The sequence below is a fragment of the Branchiostoma floridae genome, chromosome 6 (genome assembly GCF_000003815.2).
Source record: "Branchiostoma floridae strain S238N-H82 chromosome 6, Bfl_VNyyK, whole genome shotgun sequence".
NCBI classification, from domain to species: Eukaryota; Metazoa; Chordata; class Leptocardii; order Amphioxiformes; family Branchiostomatidae; genus Branchiostoma; species Branchiostoma floridae.
Genome location: NC_049984.1, coordinates 21,351,988 through 21,368,603, shown reverse-complemented (window position 1 = coordinate 21,368,603; position 16,616 = coordinate 21,351,988). Strand labels below are relative to the sequence as shown.

The window sequence follows — 16,616 nt, the reverse complement described above, 5'->3', positions numbered from 1 at the left end:
CAGTTAACTCCTTAAAGCAACTGTTTCCCGATGCTGGGCAACTGTTTCCCGATGCTGGACAATTTGAGTATGATAAATAACTTTGTATTTAGCCACTTGTGCCTTTGGGGACCTGGTGTGTTATACTTCGTTTGCGCTGTTAGATTTTGTGCTCCGCGAGGCTTATGCTGATGTTGTGTTGGTAAGTACTTGCATTATTATACATCGGGCATCAACTTGTCCCCGTATCCTACATGTAGGTATTGGTTGACGAATATTTCATGTCCTTTTGGTTGTGTTGATGATGTGTTTGTATCCTGTATTGTATTTCTTCTATTTCATTATTGAATTTGTCATATGTCATATGACAAAGACAAAGCAAACAGTTGCAATTTTACCCACGGTATGTAGAACATACGTATACTAGTAATGCCTGTATTGGAAAATGAGTGGTTACGGTCTGTGGTATTCGCACCTATATTTTGTTCCCGTTTGCGATATTGATATATGGTTTGGTGTGCCTGGTGTACACAGTCGTCCTACGATGCACGTTGATTCCTTGGTTTTCTCGTATGTGATATTATGACAAAGTATACAGTTGCGGTTTTACCTAATATGTATGACATATTGCCTGTCCTGGAAAATGAGTGGTTAAAGTCTGTGATTTTGGCAACTATAGTTGATGTCCCGTTTGCGATATTCGCATATGGTTTGGTATGCCTGTACACAGTCGTGAAACGATGCAAGTATCAGAAATCACCCCTATATTTGCAATATATTGGAACAGGCATCGTGCCTTAAGTGTTTGTTAATGGGCTTAGCTCTAAGCAGATGGTGAGGTGATTTCTATGATAGCTGTTTGGGGAACCCCGAGTTTTTGTCTGTCTATGTACAAGATTACTCAAGAACGGCTGGATGGATTGGTTTCATACTTGTTGTGTTGGTGGGGTGTGATGAAAGCTCGAATCGATGAGATTTTGGGCGCCGTATCTGTCGTTATAATTGATGTAATAATATCAGAAATCACCCCTATATTTGCGATATATTGGAACAGGCATCGTGCTTTATAATAAGAAGTTTTATGGGCGATACAGATGTTCTGATTTCGTTACGATAAGGGACAGTTGTTAGTTGTCTCTTTCGTAGCCAATGGTAATTGTTTTTTAGCAGACGGGGTTGGCGCCAAGTATTCATCTTACAGTTGGTGTAAGGCTGTCAGAGGAAAGTGTGCATCTCGTTTTTGTACCGTGTAAACAGCTGATGTTATGACATATTGGTGGAAAATCAAATCACCATCTGGCTAAAGTTGGCCACATTCCTTCTTCTTTCTGAGTTTCCCAACTTCCTCGCACCACACCGCTCTGAGGCACATAGTCGAACCTCAATAATGCTGACAACCTTTATGGTTTTCTATTCCGGTCAAAACTAAACTACGCCGTACTTTAGCCAACTACGCCGTACTTTGTCGAACTACGCCGTAGTTCACACAACTGGCCTTCCTGAAGTACGCCGTAGTTGGCTGATGTACGGCCTGACTGAACTACGCCGTAATGAGAGTCTCGTGTATGAGAGTCCTTATACACGTGACTAAGTAATATCTAAGGATATGTAATACATCATGGGAAACGATGCATTATTAAAGTTAGATCCTGATTTGTACAATGAGTATCTACGTTCCCCACGGACCTTGGACATTTTGCCTCAAGTCAATTAGTGAAGGACATTTAACCGGTTCGACAGCATTCACAGATCACGTGTAACAGGGCAGGTCAGCGCTGCAACCTTGAAGATCTCTGAGACTGTCACCAATTTTGTGTCACAGGTGAGAACATATTTACTGTCCAGATTCTTGGTGAAGGAATGAAGGATGTCTTCCGTCGCATGGTTTGAAAAGCTTGAAAGCATGCAAGCTATTATTTTAGAAAACATGTTATGATATCTCCCCCGATGATTATATATAAAACCGTCGGACGAAAACCCCACCCTCAATGAGTTCTTCTGATTTTCATAATGGTGATGCACCGGAATGTGACTTGAATTTTTTTCTCGGTGCAGTGTGTGTTCGGTGGAGAGTACATGTAACGTTATGTGTAAAGGTGAGGTAGCACTAATTGATGGGCTGAGACAGTGTGTAGTCCAGCTATTTCGCAGTATGGCTGAAAGTTTGGGTTATTACTAACCTGTGTTTACACAATCTCTCACCACTGGCTTGGGTAAATGAGGGGGTGGTTTACTGCCGGGCTAGCAGCGCGATTTAGTCAGGCTAGGATTATTACGACGTAGTTGACTCAGACCGGTACCGTATGTCAGGCAACTACGACGTACTTGGGAAAGCTGAGTCGTATTGGAGCAAGTTGTGTGAATTACTGGCCCGATTGTAGTTGAGTCAGGCCGTACTTCACTGGCATGGCGGTAACTACGGCGTACTTCAGAAAGTTAATCTGTATCGGATCCATTTCTGTGAACTACGGCGTAGCTCGGCAAATTACGGCGTAGTTGGCCGAAGTACGGCGTAGTTGAGTTTTGACGGGAATTGAAAACCATAAACCTTAGACAGTTTAAATGCCAAACATCAAGCTTAAGGAGCGCCACGCTACGTATACCATATGCCGTCGACCTCTTAAACGCACATTACACAATTAATAAAGTGTCACATTTTAATAATTACCAATCAGATGGACATCCTCTGTGTCATTAAATAAATACACCACTACTTTCCCATAACATTTATAACCATTACTCTCAAATGCAACCGACTATAAACATACATACCATCCACAAAAAAGCAATAAATATTTCATGGAGGTATGAGGTCCCCGAACTCTAGTTGTTTATTCATTCAGTTGGTTTTACCATTCGTGCAAGGATTGACATAACAGGTGACGATCACATTTCATTACTTTTCGGTATAGATTAAATCTGAGAGTAGAAATCATTTTTACTTTAAACAACCACTGTGCAGCCTGGTCATCGACCAAAAAAATAAGACTTCTTCAGTGGAACTTTGCCTATGCCCCCAGAAAGACAATACGCAACCCATACGGAAAATACGCTACCCATGACTCCAAACATCCTAATTTTTGACCCCTTGACCTCATAACCTATCATCCTAGCTATAACTCCTAACCTCCTAGCCTATTACCCTTGTCACATCTAACGCTTTATCGTATATCCATATGACCTCTAATTTCGTTATGACCCCTATGACTGCTAACTGTGCCCGGCAGTTCAGCATTTGATGTATCACTACATAATCAAGAAACATTAGATATCCATCGTTGCCTTAGAGTCTGTGGCAAGTAACTGTAATATAAATGCTGCTGAAAAAATGCAATAATCTCGTCACTACACTACCAAAAATGTTTTTTCTTATCTTTTTTTCTTCCTCACAAAAATTCATCTTCCAGGAAGAAAATTATTCTGTTCTGAGATATCTTCGAAAAACGAGCTTGTCCATGGGCGAGCAATTTTTTGCTGTTTGAATTCTTGAGACGATTTGAGATTTTTTTCTTGTATTTCTTGAATTAAACTGGCTACTTCTAGAATATCTTTCTTATTTCAACAGTATAATTCTTATTGTATAAATTTTTTTCTTACTTCAAAGATATTCTTACAACAAGAACCATTTTCTTACTTCAAGAGCAACATTGTTATTGTCTAGAAAAGTTTTCTTACTTCTATGATTGACGTTCTTACACCAAGAAAACTTTTCTCACCTTAAGAGTACAAATGTTGTTGCCTAGAAATATTTTCTTAGTTCTAGGAGATAGATGATTTTGCACCAAAAAATAATTTTCTTATACTTTAAGGTGATTTTTTTATTGCCAAGGAACTTGTAATTATTCCGCGTGAATCTAGCACTAATTTGACGCTCGGAGTCCCGGCAAGTGGGCTACAGTAGCGACTCGCGAGGCTGTTGAATATTAAAGTTGGGCAAAAAATCGTTTCGCAGTGAAACTGGCAAACCGAGTATTTCAAACCCTGCAAATTCCCTCATTCTGGAAAACATTTCATCCATCCGTAGTTCTTCTTCTAGAAAAAAAAGATTTTACAAATAAATGACTATATTATAGAGTCCATTCCGAGATACCATGAGGGTTTTTAGACAATAATTGTAATAAGTTGGAATTATTTTGAATAAAAGAATATATAAGCCCAGTAACAGTAACAGCAACAGTAATAATTTTTTCAAAAAAAATTAATATGGAATTTTGCATGTATTTAAATTCCTTTGAATACTTTGGAAACATTTTGAAAGAGATCACACAAATATCTCTTTACAATAACTTTCAAACATTTGCGGGATTCTCTCAGTTACAGAAATATATACAAAAAATGGTATACCTTCCCAAATGGTAGAATTAATTTATTGCCCCATAAAAGTTAGCCCCTTTTGTCTGCCTGGTATATTTTTAGATTTCACTGATGGGCACTGGTGGGTCCTTTGTGGTAGGCTATTGACATGACACCCAACCATACTTTGCAAGGATGTGTTAATTGCTTTCTTCCTCGCCTACTGACCCAACATTACAAAGAAATGGTAGAAAATGGTAAATAAGGGCAAAATGCATTATTTACAAACTGTTAGAGGTATTCTGTTCCACATCGTGAATATTTCAAAGGTTTTACACACTGGGGAAAATATTTATAAAGTTCAAATAGAATTCAAAATATTTCTAAATTATGAAATCTCCTAAACATATGATTTAAAACATTTGTAAATGATGACAATGGCAACCCTCACGGTGACTTGGAATCGACTCTATCGTTACTGAAAAAACAAAATGTTTGCTACCTGCAGACGTGTGCCTTGCGTAATGTTTTATCGGCTTCATTTCTTCGTACGCGTGTGAAGACAATTCTTGCCCTTCTTACGACTTGTCAGCCCCGTAGCCATGGCGGACACGCCCACGTGAAAGGAGGAGACTGGGGCGGCGGCCCGCTGGTTCCCACCTCCCCCTGGGGTGACTCCTGCTGCTGCTTCACCACAAGTAAAGACGGTGGCAGATCTTGATCCTTGATTGTGTCGTACCCTCTCTCGGTTTCTGCGAACGTTTTTCTTGCAATGGAATAACCCCATGGTCGGGTCACCGAGGGCATGTACAGGGTCATATTGCGCAACACATAGGAACCGCCGGCAGCTAAAGTGTAACAATGAATCCGGGGTCATTCTTCACAATTACTCACCTTCTGAGGAGTACAGTAGGTCTCATGGGCAGGAAACAGAAGGAAGAACAAAGCGAGGTAAGCTTTTTGCGGGTGATAGCGCTGTGAGATTTGCCATGCCGTTTTGGGGAAGAGGACTCAACACAAGGTCTGCTGTTACAGACTCGACAAACAGGTTTGGCAGCAAGCAATGACACTTTTATCATGGTTACAGAGAGCATCTTGTTAAACGTTTAACACAGCATCCACTGCCTTTCTTTAGTGACTTAAACTTTGAGTTCATAGAGTATTTCATATATTGATATGCAAATAAGATGAAAACAATGTCGAACGGTTCTTGGACGAAGTCGAGACACGTCTGTTGCATATTTAGTCAATTAGAGAACATGTCCTATGACTGGATTTACACACGAGTTTTGTACAGACTCCCAGTGAGATATACAACGCTCAGAAATTTCACGCGATTTTAGTAGCATCATAAAGCAGTCCCTTTTTTTGCAAACTTGTTAGTCAGCTAACTGTTGCGTCCATGTTAGCCGAGACATGGCGGAAGGCCATGATAGATCATGGACTACTGTACGTGGAGTCTGAAACGTATGACCGATAATAAATTAATCCAGTTGCTTGAATAACTACTAATTGGTGTATCTTATCACCTGAATGTCTAACCGTCATCGACATAGAAAGAATAGTTCCGGGTTGAAGATAACTAGTAAGACGATAAAGCAGTGCGCTACATCGTCAGTTCGCTAAAGACGTTCCGCTCCAAGGTAGAAGTTGCCTATTAGTCTATCAAGAAAAATAGCATTTATATGTAGCCACGTGGCGAAACAATTTGTGTCATATGGCGAAACGTACTGTAGGGAACTGACAATGCAGCGAAACGACATATTTCCTTTCGTACTAGTGCATCATGATGAAGTCAACAAAGACTCCCACACCGATACTCCCGAACTTTGAGGACTGCGAATGGACCCCGAGTGTGGCACATCTCTTCCGGCGTCACTTCTTCCTCCAAACACCCATGTACTTCTTACGGTGGCTCTACGCTGTGTTCTACTCCCTCTACCTGCTCTTTGTGCTGAAAGCTCCCACCGACGCGGACATGGCTTGGGCAGTGGAGAACACGTCTTTATGTATGCTGATACGTCCTGCTAGTAACGGCAGGTGGGTGGATAGACATCTTTTTTTCTTCAAGAAACTTTTTTTCCTGAGACCACAGCAAGTTAATTGATGGCAGCTCGTTAATTTTCGCCTGATTTAAAAAATATATATTTTTTCCTCTTCGGGGATGGTCAGATATATCAAAAAAGGCAAACATGTTGTGTTGAAACCTAGTAATTATACTTGTAGCAGTGCCAATAGGGAGGCAGCCATGACTATAGTTGCAGAAGTGAAACTTGTTGGATAGCTGTAAAAGTGCCACTAGGAAGCCATGAGCGTGGTTGCTATCTTGGCAAGTGATACCAGTTTACCTTACTAGTGTAACTTTTACTACACTAGTTCACTTCTTTAATAGAGGAATAGTTAGTTTTATAGCCACGTTTCGTCACTTCATATCTTGTTAAGACATTTATGGTGTCTATTTTGAAAATTTAGCAATCTTTTTTTCTACCCATATTGTTTTTTTTCGCGCTATCTCATTATTTTTGCACTCTGCATAGAATCTGTCAACCATAAAATTTACTTGCTGTTGCCTAATGGCATAAACATCCTATGTACGGTCAGTGTGAATATGCTCATACAGAAGTTTGGATTGCATATATATATATATATAAATATATATATATATATATATATATATATATATATATATATATATATATATATATATATATATATATATATATATATATATATATATATATATATATATATATATATATATATATATATATATATATATATATATATATATATATATATATATATATATATATAATAAAAGTATGTAATGATCTAATTTTCATATGTGGTACGTATACGCTGTTTTTTTTACCGCTGGAACATTAAAAAATGCAATCTCAGAGTGCACTGTATATCGAATGGTCACCATATACACCGAAACTTGCAAAATGTAGGGATTTCAATGAACAGTAACATCTGTCTTTAATTGTAACGTTTTAACCCTTTTGATCACATTAGATCGGACGAATATTAGATCACTGTTGACGACTGCAAGCTGCGCGCCACTGGCGGATTTCAGCTGAACAACATGTCGATGCGGTACAAGAAGGGAGAAGATGGCGTCAAGATTCTACACTTCACTCGCAACGGAGAGGAAATCACCGACATGTCCCAAATCTTTTCTTTTTGGTTCTTTTATGGGACTCTTTCTTCGCACGCCAACTGTCATCTATTCTCCAATAGCTTGGTCCGACACATCGTGGACAGGGATTTAAAGACTCTCCAAGAGTCGACCTACACGTCCATACCCTTACACTACGGACTTCTGCATTCCCCCATCAGTCCCCTGCAAAGTGACGGAAACGTGTCGAGTTTTCTGGCGGTCGGAGTAGTCGGCACAAGGGAGAGCGTGATGAAAGAAAGCAAGAACATGAGCGCATGGGAGGGGCACCAGTCCGGCCGCCGCTGGGACTTACTCGGACAGGAGAGTCTACTCTACAAACTTTTCCGGTTAGTACATTGCCAAAAATGCTTTTTCTTTTTTATCTTCATTTGCTTCCTCACAGAAAATTTATCTTCCAGGAAGAAAGTCCTGTCATATTCGGAGAAAGGGAAGAAAAATTCTAACTTGTATTTCTTAAGAGTTGAATCTGGCTATAAAAACAAGCAAGAATTGATAGAATTTTTTGTTGCATTATAAGAAAAAAGTAGAATTTGCTTAAATGTCCAGAATTTTTTTTGGAGTTTCCTGTTTTGTTTGAACTTTATTCTTCATTCTCTTCCTGCAAAAATATTTTCTTCATATAAGAATTGTCCATGGGGTAAGCTAAACAAGAAAAATTAATTTTGGCAGTGTAAGAATATTTCTCGTCAGGTAGAATCTGGTGGAGAGGCTAGACGTGTTTGATTCCGGTCGGCCTTGGCTAAAAGTTTAATTCCTCACGAAAGACACTTTACACGACTCTACCCAAATGTAAAAGTGGGTACCTGACTTCAGTTGGGTAGGTAAAAGACAGTGGAAGAAGGAGTAGGCTTTGCCTTCCAATACACATGTCCTGGACATATACCGCAGTGGATAACACCGCACTGCTTACTGCCCAAAAGACAATGGGACTACACTTAAGACTATCTGCTTGGAGACTAACCCCGGGTGTCCTTTTATAAGCTTTCTATCCACCTTACCTGCCAGGTCCAGGCGAGCGCTGCAGGGCGTCATGAAGCGCCACGAGGTCGACCAGAAGTTGTTGGAGCCGCTTTTTAACCACATCGTCGTCCACTCTATGGATCACCACGGTGCCTACAAGTCGTCTCACCTGAGGTGGGTCGCCATTCTTATCCATCCGTCAATCTATCTGTCCATTCATTCACCCACCCATCTATCCATTAATTCAATAATCCATTCATCTTTCATTCATTTCCACCCACTGAACACGTAAACGTCCCCTTAACACATTCATTTTTTTTAGTTTAATAGTCATTAATTGGTGATTAACTGACTCTATTCATGCATATAGTACTTAGTTCTTTATTCCATCACTCATTCAAGTGAAATATATTACGTGTACATATCGACAGGTGTGAATATCCGGAACATTTTTGAATGGTGAAGGTATGTTGTTGTTTACTTCAAGTTCGGTTACATTTTCGAGATATTTTTCAAATTCCTAAATGGTCGTAGACCCAGAGATTTCAAAGCTAAATAATTCAAACAGAACCGAGATGACAGATTTTACCTCTTCTAATGACACACACACGCACATACACACACGCCACGAACACGCGCGCACACAGCATGCACAAAGAAACACACACACATACACACACACATGAATAATATATATACACAGAAACACAAGCACACGCACACAGACATATAGAAACGCACGCATGCACCACACAAACATATGCACACACAGAGACACAGACGGGAGGAGGAGCAAATATTACAACATATAGTAAGGTTCTTTAAGCACAACCAAGGAGTACTTACTACCAACGTTTCGATGTCTATCAGCCACCACCATCAGGGTAGGATGACTGGAAACTTACTTCTTGCTGCTACTTATAGCCGGTGTATGTGGCGCTGCAGCAGCAAGAGTGTCGTCCCAAACGTGGCTTAGCTTACATCCCCCTCGTCTCTATCTGTTCATGACTGGAGCTGATTTCTTGCTTCCAGTCATTCTATCCTGATGATTATGTCTCATAGACATCGAAACGTTGGAAGTAAGTACTCCTTGGTTGTGCCTAAAGAACCTTACTATATGAATAATTGCCCACTTGATGAAGTTAATGACGAATGTTACAGCTTGCGAAGAATTTTTCTTTTTTTACAATATTTAATTTCCTCAGGTTTTCCCTCCATCCATGTGATACAGGATGTACCACCTACCAGGCCTTCAACACCAACATGTTCCGCGTCATGCTCGTCAGACCCAACCTCAACCCGCTGGCTCCCAACACTCTCCGCTCCATCAACAAGCCGTTCTACCAGGACCTGTACCGGGAACTGAAGGTACATTGGGGACATTGTTGGGTATGTATGTATAACAGAATCTGGCTATGTTGTGAGGAAAATGTTACCTTAGATCTCTATCGATCATTTAGGCAATATTTGAGGCAGAAATCAGGCCTTACACATTAAGGCAATATGGCATTAAGGCAATATGTGTGACCAGACCTCATACAAGTGACAAAATGTCATTCCAACACCAATCCATCCCTTTAAAATATGCTTGTCCTACGATGTATGAAAAGGTAGCAAATTGTACCCTATAGACATGCGTACAACCAGGAGTTTTCATCCTACAGAAACTTTGAAGATGAATGTCCTATAAACAGATGACTCGTAAATGATTCTGATTTTAAAATGCCACAAAATGGAGATGATTTAAGAATAGCTCAGTAAATGAATTTTTAGAACAGCATCTAACTTGGTCAATTTCTCCGGAACAGATTTTAAGTGACTTTTTGTGCTATGGTATAACGAAAATAACGGCATGGTTGACGAGACAAGAATACTCTACATTTTTTCCCGGATACCATGGCGGCCATTTTATAAGAAAAGTGCAGTAAATGTTTTAGTAAGAAATGTGTATCAGTGTAGTATAATGAATGAATAAAGGAAGAACCTTTATTTTGCCTTTATGCTCTTGCGGGATACGTATAGGCCATAATGATAGAGAAGAAGTGCAACTAGAAAGGCGGACTTTTGCTTGAGAGCAAATGCAGCGTAGTTCAGTCATCTCCCTCCCCATGCAACAATAGACTGTTCCAAAATCACCCATGTGCAAAAATGAAACACTTCTACTAATGACACGTTAGCCTTATAATGAATCTTACAAATTCCCAGTGCAAGAATGGACTCTTCCAGTGCACCCCATATGGATTTGCACAATAGACCAGTTCAGAAATACTCCTACTGAAAACATGGCCTTTTGAATATAATAAGAAACCCAGTTTAAAATTGAACTTAGCAAAAAAGGTCCTCCGGGCATGAAACGGTAAATTAGACCAGTCCAAAAACGCTTCTGCTAAAAATGAAATATTGAATCATCACCCGTCCAAAACTAAATTTGAACAAAATCCCCCCTCTGTGCAAGAATGAACTCTTCTTGTGATGTTAAGTGGTGGCGTCCAAAAATACATTCACTAAAATAGGACTTTCACCAACGACGTAAGACGTTATCATCATCATCATCATCATATTGTTTCGTGCCAGTCCTGCTGCCAGGATACGGCCTCTCTCATTAGCTCGTAAGAAGTAAGACGTGTTCACCAAAGTCCAAAGCGAAATTTAAAAAAAATGTCCCCCTCTATGCAAAATGGACCCTTCCAATACACCCCATGTAAAATGGCAAAAGAGGCTAGTCCAAAAATACTCCAAAAAAGAGACGTTATATAATCAACAGTCCAAAGATGAATTTTAAAAATATATCTATTCGTGCAAGAATGGACTCTTCCATATAACACCAGGCTCATTCATTGGCTGCCAAATCCCTTTCAGAATGTTAATTCAGGCTACGCGATTGGCTGCCTCTTAAATTAATCTACTAGTATATAGACATGTGCACGTCTTCAGGTGAGAGGTCAACGACCTTGAGGTCGTTGATCTCTCTGGCCAGTGGAAAATTACCAAAAAAATCCTTAAACATATCATTTTGAAGTGGTTAATGCCAGAACTTAAATAGGGGTCATTTGAATACATATGTTGTGCACCTATTTACCAAAATTTAGGTTATTTGGTTGTAAGATCAGGGAACAGGAGCCAAAAGCCGTTTTTGGTTAATGGCCAAAAAAATCGCAAAAATAAGCATTATGTTGCACTGTATGCCAAAAATGTTGTTGATTCCATGTATTTATATGTAGATGGCACTCCTATACCAAATGTCAGGTCATTTGGTTGTAAAACAAGAGTACAGGAGCCATAAATGCCTTTTTTGGAGCACAAAATAGCAAAAAAATGGCAAAATTAAGCATTTTGTTGTACCAAATACTAAAACTGTTATTGGATCTTTGCGGGCATATGATCAAGGCACCTCTGTACAAAATTTCAGGTCAATCAGCTGCAATACCAGGGTACAGGGGGGGGGGGGGCAAAATATACATAAAACTTTAAAAAAACTCAATAAAATCATTTTAACCCTCAAACCACCGTTTGGCAGGCGTATATTAATATGTGCCATTATCGCATTTCTAGTCTAAAACAAATTTCCTCCCATGAGTGTGTTCGTGTATATGTCTTATAACTTCTCATACGTTTTTACCGAGATTGGCTCATTTTTAATTAAGTTATCTTAGAAAGTCTATGCATGGTCCTGTGGGGTCAAAACTGACCCCAGCATTGTTTTTAACAAACTTTTGAGACCAACACATAAACAACTTATCGTATGATCACGAAATTTTCAGAGAATGATGTACATGCGAAACAAAATTATGGTGACAACTGTTGTGTCATGTCTTATCATGTTATATGACGACATTATGACGTCATCTAGCTAATATCGGCCTCCATCTTGGATTTTGATTGATGACAGCATCAAATCAGCATAAATTATGAATATTGAGTTTTGAAATTTACGTTGAATTTGATAAGATGTCATGAACAAGAAAATCTTAAAACTTGAATGTTTCAGCCAAAATTTAAAAATTTCGTAATGAATATTCCTGTCAGAATTCCGTTGCCATGGCAACATAAAAAACGATAACCCGGCTTTATTCAATTAAAATGTTTGTTATCAACATTTCTGAAAAGTTAACAAGTTTGGTGGCCCTAGCATAAGCCATTCAGGGGCTATGCGACATCAAAGTTGGTGGAGGCGTAAAAAAAAAACCCTACCCGGTGTTAGTGCGAAATATGGTCCTCATGATCTTTTGTATAAATCATGATAATGAGCTGGAATTATTCTCACCTAATAATGTCAAACTGTCCCACATAGATTAATGAAACTTTATATATAAACAAATCACAAAAAGAGTCACCAAAAAACGGTATTTGTACAAAACGTTATGGGGTCAGTTTTGACCCCATACGGTAGTCTACGTCGCAAAAAAGGTACGGTGGTTAAAGGTTAAAGGCAAATATGAAAAAAAGAAGTACAAAATGCCAGGGAGTATTGGCCCACTCTACCCTTGTGCCAAATTTCAAGTCATTTGGTCCAGGAACGACGGAGATAACGTGTTTTGAAGATTTGACAGGAGAACGAAGAAGAAGAAGTATAAACATTACGAATACAATATATTTCAGCCATACCATGTATCTTACTTAGGCTATTATGAAAGTTGCACACACACACACACACACACACACACACACACACACACACACGCGGACAACCAAGGTAAACCCCATTGTCCATTAGTCATTCATTGATAAGTTCTACACTCATTGATAACAGCTTCGTAGTGATCGTTTTATATATACAAGATATGGCCATTAGAAAATCATTTACGTAATTTCTCCCTTCTTGTAACACACCGACATGCGAATGTATGGAGTCGTTGAACTCAAGTCTTATTTTAGCTAATTTTATTCACATGAATGACACACATCCTTTATACTGATAGAACTGTAATCGAAAAATCATACTACCGTGCACATTTAGACGACAGCTCTGATTTCAATACATGCCTCACTCTACATGCCTACAGCAACGAAAAAAGAATGATTGGATTTCAGAGAGCTTATATAGATAATAATATAGAGATACACACTTTCAAATTTGATACATGTACAGATCTCCTAAACTAAGTCAGGTCTTGGAAATTTCGTCACACGAACCTCACTTGTAAAAACAGCTTACAATAAACCCAGTGATGACCTCCGTGTGATGCTCATAGATGAGATGATGTGATGCCTAAAGCTATTGTGAAGAACGCCCAGTAACTTCGACCCAGTCACCGCTACTGTTATTTACCAGCGGGACCCAGTCACCGCTCCTGTTAGTTTCCAGTGGGACCTAGTCACCGCTCTCCTGTTATGAACCAGTGGGAACCAGTCACCGCTCCTGTTAATATCCAAATGTAAGTCAAAGATCCAAATTCTCTCAAACCATGAAATCCTGGTGTTGAGAACCGAGAGCAAATTCATGTTGACTTTGTGGCCAAGCCCATGGTGTTTATTCATAATCTCTTAAGTGTATTGCATGAGGTCAGGCTCCTGGGGTTAAGGTTACTCCAGATGTCTCCTGTATTACTAGTATATGTTTCTCATATTCATGCCAGTATTTACAGTGCACACGTGCATCTGAGGAGATAGTGATATTATTTGCCTACACGAGCTATTTTGATGATGTCACAGCGACGCACTGGCAGGCCAAAGGCAGGTGGAAGACAAAATGTCAACTTACATTTCATTTCGTAATTTGATCTGCTGATTTAGATATCAACTAACATGTTAATGCTGACGTCCTGTAGGCACCTAAAATACACCTTATCTAAACAAAAACAGCAATTGCTCGTATACTATATCTTTTCTAAAAAAATACATAGAGCAACTCACCTCCAGGTTTACTGAGTGTCTTGCGCCAGGAGGTGTTGCCAGTACGGGCCGGAAAAGTCAGGGAAGTCCTGCCTGGCCATGAGAGAGAGGACGGCGTCCCGGAGGCGGGTGTAGTCCTGCCGGGAGTTGTACACAAACGCCGAGATGCGGACCCAGAGCGCCTCCAACATGCACTCCACCGTACACTGCACGCCGTGCAGCTGGTACGTGTCGCACTGGAGGTTCATGGCCCCCCGGAGGGTGGGGGGGTACCGGGACTCAGCCCCGGGGGTCTGGGGCAGGGGCAGCCGGATGCACTCCATGTACGGAGCCTGCAGGGACTGTGCAAACAAACAAACAGAAAAACAAAGTGTGTGTGTGTGTGTGGGGGGGGGGGGTCTTAAGCAGGGTGCACCATGCACGGAGCCGACAGGGAGTATATCATGGTAGTGTGTGTTATTGTAAACTCTCTTGGTTCTTGTACAATAATCAACATATCAGTGCATTCATCCTAACTCAGTAAATGCTACATTCTGTACAGTCTCCAAATCTCCTATCTGTTACTCATTTGCTACATTTTTGAAACTAACAAATTTCTCATGTTACAGTATAATCAATTTCAATCAAACACTGGATACTACTACAGCTGATACTTTCTGTACTTCAAGCAAAAGAGGCTTTATTGACACTACAAAAGTACAGCAGCTTTCTAATTTTTGATGAAAAACGTCTTTACCTCTGGTATTCCCAGGGTCGCAGTCTTCCACCCCTCCAGGAGCAGCTTGGTGGCGTCTTTCCGGAGCTGAGTGCTGTACTCAACTATGCTGCTCTGTGTAGAAGCAAACAGTTGCGTATTTCATCCTATGTTTGTGCCCACTCATCTAATGCATGGGGGAACTGCATGGCTCATAGATCCAGCCCTGGGTAGGGTTTTGCCGGTCAGGATGGGCAAAAGTCTCAACTATTCTGCCCCTCCCCCAACCAATCATCAGGGTAAATGTCGGTATTTGAAGGCTGCCGATACTTAACAATGGGAATCATGGCAGAAGGAGGCTGTCAGAAATCAGCTACCTCAGGTTTAGAACATAACAAAACTAACATTGGTATGGTTGTCCGGCCTCTAAAGTGTAATTCGAACACTAACAGCAAAAAATTACGGCACATCCACGTTAAACTGTGATCATAATATATGGGTGACCTTTGGACCCCTCTTCTCTGCCTGCACAGAACATCAAAACACCTAACATGTACAACCTACTGCTATCACAAACATTGCTAAAATCTGTTTTCCAACACGATATACAGGTAAAAAAAAAAATGACCTGGAATATGCACCTCCAAATTCAAACATATCCTAAGAAAAAACATTTTTGCAGGAACTTTTGCTAAGGGTACCTAATCATTTTGAGTGTGCTAAAATTAGGTTATCTGCGCGTGCGCTGGAAATACCAAAATTTGCCCATCGAATTATATAAAATGTGGCATATTCATTTGGTCACCAACAGTGCATTAAAAGTTGAAATTTGCTGCCTTTTTAATGTGGCGAATGGTGTTTTAGAGGGGGGAAATTTCCTTAAGAACACTGCCTAAAAGAATTTTCTCTAGTCAGCTAAGATTGAAAACTTGAAGAAAGATTGGATAAATTGAGACTTGTGCCAATCCATCCGTTTGTTATTTTGCATTAAACCAAGACTGATGTCCTTAATTTGCATTTTTTTTAGTTTTCTAGTTTTCTACGCTTTTTTATTGTTTTATTTGATTTTTTCACAATGTACAAAATAGCAACAGGTGCATCGGCACTTTCAAAAGTTGCCCCCCCCCCCCCCTCACACTAAATACAGCATCAAAAATATAGTAACAGTAAAAATGAACTTGATCTACAAAGTTAATATGAGATGCAGCTCATTGCAAATTACACTGAAGCATGATTACTTTACCCCTTTTCTTATAAAGATGAATTATTGGACAAGCTTGCCAAGTAGTTACTCTAAATCTGCATAATTATTTTCTGATAAAAGTTCCCTTCAATGTCACCAACTGCATTTTTCTTTTTCCTCTTCTGTGGCCCATCGCTGACCTTTCCTACTCTCCAATTAGGGGATCGTTCTTTATCAGTAATCAGGATTTCTGTTTTGTGAGGTTTTCATTTTCTTTGCAGCCAAATTGACAAAACAGAAAGCCTGATATAACAAAAATGCCTCTGAAAGACGTCCATCCAGAGTCTAGCATCTGCTTGAAGAGTATCATTACTCTGAATGGTGAAAGGGCTCACAAGGCCCCCTAACTGCTGTAAATGGAAGGATGCGTTCACCACTCACAAGACCCCCTAACTAGGATGTGTTAATCACTCACAAGTGTGCCTAAACAC

The 16,616-nt window shown here is 39.9% G+C and overlaps 2 protein-coding genes across 4 annotated transcripts in view; one reads left to right on the top strand and one right to left on the bottom strand.

Moving 5' to 3' along the window:
• The first annotated feature begins 5,053 nt into the window (after positions 1 to 5,053).
• On the top strand, positions 5,054 to 10,405 carry LOC118418579. 2 transcript variants are annotated; one of them, XM_035824573.1, is made up of 5 exons: positions 5,054 to 5,223; positions 6,053 to 6,312; positions 7,291 to 7,782; positions 8,462 to 8,590; positions 9,622 to 10,405. In XM_035824573.1, the coding sequence occupies exons 3-5, from the start codon at positions 7,361 to 7,363 to the stop codon at positions 9,911 to 9,913; spliced, it is 843 nt and encodes a 280-aa protein (XP_035680466.1). In that variant the 5' UTR covers positions 5,054 to 5,223; positions 6,053 to 6,312; positions 7,291 to 7,360; the 3' UTR covers positions 9,914 to 10,405. The 2 variants fall into 2 exon arrangements, with proteins under 2 accessions (XP_035680466.1, XP_035680465.1); XM_035824572.1 differs by having other exon boundaries at positions 5,054 to 5,320.
• A 2,737-nt stretch (positions 10,406 to 13,142) lies between these two features.
• Positions 13,143 to 16,616, bottom strand: part of LOC118418403 (probable L-cysteine desulfhydrase, chloroplastic) — a 37,608-nt gene continuing 34,134 nt past the window's right edge. For both annotated transcript variants that reach the window (XM_035824287.1, XM_035824286.1), the window contains exons 9-11: positions 14,985 to 15,077; positions 14,270 to 14,589; positions 13,143 to 13,775 (exon numbers count right to left, since the gene is read on the bottom strand). In XM_035824287.1, the coding sequence (XP_035680180.1) occupies positions 14,278 to 14,589; positions 14,985 to 15,077 (405 nt within the window). In that variant the 3' untranslated portion in view covers positions 13,143 to 13,775; positions 14,270 to 14,277. The remainder of the gene's footprint in view (positions 13,776 to 14,269; positions 14,590 to 14,984; positions 15,078 to 16,616) is intronic.

Excerpts from the sequence above, each read along its gene's own strand:
- LOC118418579 (XM_035824573.1), top strand. The coding sequence starts at position 7,361 with ATGTCGATGCGGTACAAGAAGGGAGAAGATGGCGTCAAGATTCTACAC. Across the intron at positions 7,783-8,461 it reads CTACTCTACAAACTTTTCCG|GTCCAGGCGAGCGCTGCAGG; the intron begins GTTAGTACATTG and ends CTTACCTGCCAG. Across the intron at positions 8,591-9,621 it reads TACAAGTCGTCTCACCTGAG|GTTTTCCCTCCATCCATGTG; the intron begins GTGGGTCGCCAT and ends TAATTTCCTCAG.